General features: G+C 37.4%; 1 protein-coding gene and 1 long non-coding RNA gene across 2 annotated transcripts in view; one reads left to right on the top strand and one right to left on the bottom strand.

Moving 5' to 3' along the window:
- LOC116671982 (cadherin-6) overlaps positions 1 to 7,375 on the bottom strand; it is a 78,224-nt gene that overhangs the window by 16,121 nt on the left and 54,728 nt on the right. Inside the window, exons 8-11 of the mRNA XM_032503465.1 lie at positions 5,938 to 6,074; positions 4,280 to 4,401; positions 1,702 to 1,819; positions 1,181 to 1,432 (exon numbers count right to left, since the gene is read on the bottom strand). Coding sequence (XP_032359356.1) covers positions 1,181 to 1,432; positions 1,702 to 1,819; positions 4,280 to 4,401; positions 5,938 to 6,074 — 629 coding nt within the window. The remainder of the gene's footprint in view (positions 1 to 1,180; positions 1,433 to 1,701; positions 1,820 to 4,279; positions 4,402 to 5,937; positions 6,075 to 7,375) is intronic.
- LOC116671984 (uncharacterized) overlaps positions 7,158 to 7,375 on the top strand; it is a 28,674-nt gene continuing 28,456 nt past the window's right edge. Inside the window, exon 1 of the long non-coding RNA XR_004327437.1 lies at positions 7,158 to 7,188. This is a non-coding gene — a long non-coding RNA (uncharacterized LOC116671984). The remainder of the gene's footprint in view (positions 7,189 to 7,375) is intronic.

Below are 7,375 nucleotides of genomic sequence, written 5' to 3' on the forward strand. Positions count from 1 at the left end.
AAAAGTCATAGTATAATATGTTGAATAAAGTCATAGTAGAGTATATTGAAAAAAGTCATAGTATAGTATGTCGAAAAAAAGTAATAAAAAGTCATAGTACAATATGTCCAATAAAAGTTAAAAAGTCATAGTATAGCATGTCGAAAAAAAGTCATAGTATAGTATGATGAAACAGGTCATAATATAGTATGTCGAAAAAAAGTAAAAAAGTCATAGTATAGTATGTCGAAAAAATCATAGTATAGTATGTCAAAAAAATCATAGTATAGTATGTCGAAAAGTCATAATATACTATATCAAAAAGTCATAGTATAGTATGTTGAAAAAGTAATAGTAATTATAGTATGTTGAAAAAAGTAAAAAAGCCATGGTCACAGTATAGTATGTTGAAAAGTATCATAGTTTAGTACATTGTAAAAAGTCATAGTATAGTGTGTCAAAAAAAGTCATAGTATGTCAAAAGAAGTCAAAAAGTCATAGTATAGTGTGTCGAAAAAAAGTAAAAAAAAATAGTATAGTGTTGAAAAAAAGTCAAAAAGTCATAGTATAGCATGTTGAAAAAAAGTCATAGTATAGTATGTCGAAAAAAGGAAAAAAAAAGGAAAAAGTCATGGTTTAGTATGTTGAATAAAGTCATAGTATAGCAAGTCGAAAAAAGTAAAAAAGTCATAATATAGTATGTCAAAAAAAAGTGAAAAAATAGTAGTGTTGAAAAAAAGTCATAGTATAGCATGTTGAAAAAAGTAAAAAAGCCATGGTCACAGTATAGTATGTTGAAAAGTATCATAGTTTAGTATATTGTAAAAAGTCATAGTATAGTGTGTCAAAAAAAGTCATAGTATGTCAAAAGAAGTCAAAAAGTCATAGTATAGTGTGTCGAAAAAAAGTAAAAAAAAAATAGTATAGTGTTGAAAAAAAGTCAAAAAGTCATAGTATAGCATGTTGAAAAAAAGTCATAGTAAAGTAAGTCGAGAAAAGTAAATCAAATTTAAGTTGTGAAATACAAAACTGTCTTATTATCACCTGCAAAAGGGGCTTTGCAACACAAGGGAGCTCTGGAGTGTAGCTTCTATAAACATTCAAATATATTACTCAGTGAAACCAACTGGGTTAAATATAGCTTCAAATCTTTGCAAGATGGCGTTGAAGGTGGCTGCTTTCCCATGCCAGCTGTACTCACTGAGCAGAATGATGACACAAAGCAAAATGGCCACCAGGGCTCCCGTGCTGAGTCCCGCCCTCGCGGTGAATGCCTCGGCGTTGCACAGCTTCATGTTGCCCTCGCGGTCGCAGGTGCACACTTGTATGGTCAGGGTGTTGGTGCTGCTCTGCATCGGGAACTCCCCATCAGAAATGACCACAGGCACGTGGTAAACGCTCTTCTGCAGACTGTTGTAGCTGTTCCTCCTTGTTAGGATCCAGGCCGTGTTGTCTGAAAACAACAGGATGTCCGGTTACTATGCAGCAATCCATAACCTGAATGAACATTCGATCATTTATTAAATAAACTCTACTAGAAATTTCATTTGGACGGTACATGTGCTTTCAGTGCTGTGAGATGAAACACTATAAATCACATCATGTGCAGTGCAGCACTGGATGTGGTTTAGTTTAACAACAGGTATAAGTGCCTTATGGAAACATTATACAGACGATTGAAGTTAATGTGATGGCCACAAGCATCAGCTGAGAGTGTATTACCTTTGTTATCACGGACAGAGAAGTTGGCCTTCCCAGCAGCCTCCTGTGCGAGACTGAAGAAGAATCGGTGTCCTCCGAGTGGCTCGTCAGGGTCTGCGGCGCTCACGGTTTGGATCCTCTGAATAAGAAACGGAGGTGAGTTACACATTAAGTGGTTACACTTTACTTTAAGGTATCTACAGTACATAAGAGTGAATGACACTGTCATGAACGTGTCATAAACATTACAAACATGTCATAAACGTTTGTGACATAACGGCTATTTTAGCAACCGTCATTCGGTTTTGTCATGACAAGTTATGGTGAGGGTTATGGTTGAGGTTAGGGTTCATGTGTCATGACTGTGTCATTTGTTCATGACAGTGTTGTGTCACTCTTACATGGATACTGTACCTTTAAGAAAAGTGTTAAGTAAAGCATTGAACTTCAAGCAGCCATGTTCAAAAGGAACTCAACATTATGCTATGAATAACTAAGCAATTCAACTTAATATAACCATCTCTAAAGAATTCAATACACTTTTTCACTCTAGGAATTAATCACTTACTCACTGATAAACCTGACTGATGTGTATCTGTAGATGGGAGTATTTCAGTATCTGATCAGCTCATCTTTTCAGAATGTTATATGTAAAATAAATTGAGCTGTTTTTGGCTAAATCCAGTGAATTACATACCTGATAAATCAAAGTAATAGATAACACTGATGAAAACCCTTGAATAGGCCATAAGTAAGGTCCGGCTCCTTCATTTAACATTGCTCAAAATGACCTTATACAACAGACTTTTAATAGAATAGCTACCTCAGTAAAAACAATTTCAAACATTTCCATTGGTTGACATATTTCTTTTGGCTTATGATATACAGTAAGTTGCAATATTGGCCAACACTAGCTGGAAAGCATCTAATTAACAAAGATAGGCTTGTAGTTGCATGTTAACATCAGCTGTTAATTCTGGTTAAAGAGGTGCAAGATAAAGTTAATGGCAAGCTAACAAGTAATACACCTCAAAGATTCCCTAACATGTACACTGATAACACCTTATAGTTTTCAGTAATATTCTTTTTTTTTTAAAGATTCTTGTTTGGGCATTTTAGGCCTTTAATGACAGGCCAGCTGAAGAAGTGAAAGGGGAGGGGGGGATATGCAGCAGAGGGCCGCATGTTGGAGTCGAACCCTGGCCCGCTGCGTAGAGGAGCAAATCTCCTCTAAATATGGGCGCCCGCTCTAGTAATATTCTAATTGCCAAGATAAAAACACAATTTGTACATGCATTTACTCCACTACATTTAACAGGCAAATATAGTTACAAGTTCCTTTGCAGATTCAGATTAGTAATACATAATGTACATATTATGTATATACATAATACATTCTGATGTATTATAATAGGTAATGCTACCTAGATTAGAAAAAATAGTGGGATCAATTTTACCAGCTGCCACTTCAAGGTAACGCTTTCAAATTAATGCATCAATAATGATATTCCAATAAAATAAAATGGGTCATTCTTGGTTATTAGTCATTTTACTTTTGGCACTTTAAGTATATTTTAATGCATGAATGCAGGTCCGTTTTTTCTCAAAGATGTAATGCTGCTTTTAATTCAGGAAAAAAGAATAAGTACATCTTCCGTCAAAGCAGCTGAGGTCCAATACAATATCCAATATAATAAAAGATAATATTCTGTGCAGACTGTACTTTTTTTCTTTGAGTATTACATAGTGCAAGACTAACAAGTCAAGGCTTTTGGTCATCACACTTCCTGTGAGCCCAAATAAACTGCAGGCCGCAACATTTGGTTCAGACCCAAGTGTGAACACACAATGTCTGGTACCATTTACAAGTGATAGGGAAACTGATGACTCAAATGTGTCAAAGCGTATGAGTAATGCGTCCCAGCATTTTGGGTTTCTAGGTTAGGAAAAATGACAGCAGTGTAAAAAAAAAAAAAAAAACATATTATGAAAATAAAGCAGGTCAAAATGCTATTTAAATATTGTGAAACTATCAAAACGTAGAGCAGTAGTGGTAGTGTGCACCTGTAGGACGTCCATACGGTTGTAATGTCACAACTATGCTATATATAGTGGCACTTTCTACCTATATACTGTATATATACATATATATATATGTATATATACATATATAAAAGGGTAAAAAGTGCCACTACAGTGTTGTTACAGTCATTCCCCAGCTGCAATAACGCCGCAGAGACATGAGAGTGCAGTAAACACTAAAAACGGAGTGTATCAGACAGAGGGAGACTACAGGTATTCAGATAATTTATGAAAAGAAATGTTTTTGTAACATTATAGCATGGAGAGATGTGCTAGTAGAAACCCAAAATACATGTAGGAACCTGATGATAAGCATGATATGGAACCTTTAAAAGTTTGATACAAATAGCAATGCCGCTTTCCCATCTAGTCTTTCTCGCTTAAAACGCGCGTGACAGATTTACAAATGCTCTCTGATGTCTGCTAATTAAATGCTGAACTGGAAGCGGACACATAATCCTAAATTGGGAAGTCAAGATGAAACCATGACGACCGCTTTACGTTTGGCCATACCAACCTGATTAGCCTTTGCGTTCTCACACACAAACGTCTCGTAATTAGTGGCGAATGTTGGAGCGTTGTCGTTGACGTCCAGCACTCTGATGTAAACAGGCACACGGCTGATCTGGCGTGGGTTGTCTGAGAAACAGAAAGGTGGGAACAGTGAATTTACACAGATAATTATTTCTCTAGCTAAGAAACCTGTCGTGGTACATGAGAAGTGTGGCATTTGCCTGTTCCCATGCACACAGTAATGCAAGTGTTGTTGAACCACAGCGCAATTGTGATGTTGACATTATTATACAAATGATGTGACATGCACATGACCATAAATAAATCACATTGAATAAATACAATTATTTAGTTAGTTAAGTAGTTATTTTCTACTTGCACTCCACATATGGCATATTCTGGCAGGACTAATTTCATTATTAATCAACACATCTCCGACTCTTTTGCTCTGAGTATATTTGCATATGTCCTTTGTATAGCTGCACTCAAGTTGTATTTATGTATGTATGAACACTTTTCCATACAACTGTGAAGTGTACATTTAATAACTCATATTTCCTTTTTTTAATTTATATTTATTCTTATGTTATTTATTGCACACTAGCTGTATAGCACTTATTGAACATATTGAAGGAACATGTGGAGGAAAAAAAGTCTTGAAATGAATGACAAAATTAGTGATAGTAAAACTTGTCACTTCCTGTAGATGTTTCACATTTAAAGTCTATAAGGAAAGGGGAGGAATTATAGTGTTTCATCTCATTATGTTAATCGTGTAAGAACTGTGCCAGAACTGTTAGGTGTCATTAACATTAACATAACAAGGACAACACATCTTGTATATGTTTCCCGTAAAAAGTCTTCCAGGAACTGTAACGTAACACCAAGGCAAGACAAAATGAATTAGTCAATGAGATCAGTGAGTTCAACATGAGATTGTTGTCGTCTAATGCAAAGAGGAACAGAGGAGCCAGTTCAGTGGAAGGCTGCTCCTTCCCAAGTGTTGTCCCTCATGCTATTATACTCTACAACTCCTCACGGGGGGGGGGGGGGAATAGGGTAAATAGGGTAAAGAGGACAGTACATACCTACACACACATACCTGGACTCACGTAAATACCTGGACACTTGAACTACTCTTTACTATTAATTTATGGTAAACGTCTTTTTCTAGCCAAAGGTTTTATTGTCATTAATATTGTCATCTTTATACTGTCTTCTTTCTCTTTATACTGTATTTTGCTGAAAACTGCTGCTGGAAATTTCAATTTCCTTGCGGGAGTCATCCCAAAAGGATTAATAAAGAGAAGTCTAAAATAAAGCTGTGGACATTAACAACTACAAATACACATGAAGGAAGTGTTGAGTTTACAGTCAGTTGAAACGGGAGCAGATCAGAGAACAGGGCTAACTTGTAAAATCCCAATAACAGGAAACATTTTTATTAAAAGTCTAATATCGGCATTCTAGAGCAACTTGGGCGGAAACAATCCAGCCAATACTGGGTGAACTCGAAATGACTGTTCTCAGTAAAACACCCTTTTGTAACTTTAACCCGACATTCAGACGTTGGTATAAAGTCCCAAAATCCGATTTGGCCGATAGAATAACAGGAAGTGGGTAAACAAAAAAAAGGTCTTCTTCCCGTCCCGCCTCACTTACTGAACTCTGTAGCGATGACGGAGATGTTGTGCCAGGCGCTCTCTTCTCTGTCCAGCTCCCTGAGGATGAACACTGACCCGTTGCCGGCATGGACGTTGAACATCCTGTCCATGTCTATATGCCGATCAATAGAGTACCTGCTCGAAACACACATAAAAAAAAAAGTTAGACTTCTAAACTTCGTCCGGCTGTGTGGAAGTGTGCCATGTTCCCTGGTTGAGGGTTGCTGAGTACAGTCACATTTACAGAGTTTCTCAGGTGTGTCAGGGTTGATAGTGCTCACATTTACTGGTGAGTCTCGGTTAAATTGACAGTCTGTATGGTTAGCGGGGTTTCAGCAGGCAGGAGGCAATTAAAACAAGTCTGAATATGCATGATGGACTTGTCTGCACTGCCATACTTTCTTTACTTCCCTATTCATGCCACACAAAAATGCAAAACAACAAAAAACAAAAAAACATTTTAGCATCAATCCAAACAGCGGTTAGCCCAGAGAAGAAAGGACACATTTGTTGAATTGAACAAAATTGGTTGTGACCTGCACAAATGAGCCAAACTACAGGAGGCAAATAACCGCTTCTAACATTTAAAACATTTTCCGACTAGTTTGTACAGGGTCACTTTACACATATCAGAAAAAAACACATTTTCTCATTTACCCTTTGTGTTATCTAACCATGCAGATCATTTCAGGTTTGCGTGCACAACTTACAAATTACAGTGGTGTATGGAATTCCACGTGTGCAGCTCAAAATACAAACAAACTCAACAGCTGTATCCCTTAACAGAAACGATGTGTTAGTAACTTTGGATACCCCACACACCTCACTGTCAACCTCGTTCACACAGACTATTTCTTTGATATAGAGTAGGAGGTCTTATCCAGCTTTACCACGGTATCGTTTTGAGCAGATGCTGCTGTCGCTTGCAGGTTGATTGACAGGTCTTTTAAAGACTTTTGCAAATGCTTTGACACACAAGAATCAAATGAACGATTCTCCCACAAATAAATGCATTAATGTTGGATTTCAAGCAAAACCATCTGCATGACGAGTTACAACTAGAGGAACAGTAATCCATTGTGATATGGGTGAAGTAGTCTTGCACTGCCAGACCCTTCGTCCACAGCGCCGCACAGGAGGGTCTGGCTAGTCCACATTGCAATCCGGCAACAGAATGCTCCCATTTGACAGATAGTCTAGCTATGTGTCTGGATTTACCTTGCAGAGATGTGAGGGCCAGTTAACCATAGTCCTCATAAATCCAAATTACAACACATGAAGCGGAAGGTAACAGGACATCCAAAACGAGTGACAACCGGCGGAATTTTCGGCAGATCGAGAGCAATCCCGGAAGTGGAACATCAGGGATATAGAGTAGACTATGGGTGAAATGACTCTTAAATATGTTGTTGTGAATTCCTCATGCTACAGAGACT

This window comes from Etheostoma spectabile, chromosome 22, assembly GCF_008692095.1.
Source record: "Etheostoma spectabile isolate EspeVRDwgs_2016 chromosome 22, UIUC_Espe_1.0, whole genome shotgun sequence".
Lineage (NCBI taxonomy): Eukaryota > Metazoa > Chordata > Actinopteri > Perciformes > Percidae > Etheostoma > Etheostoma spectabile.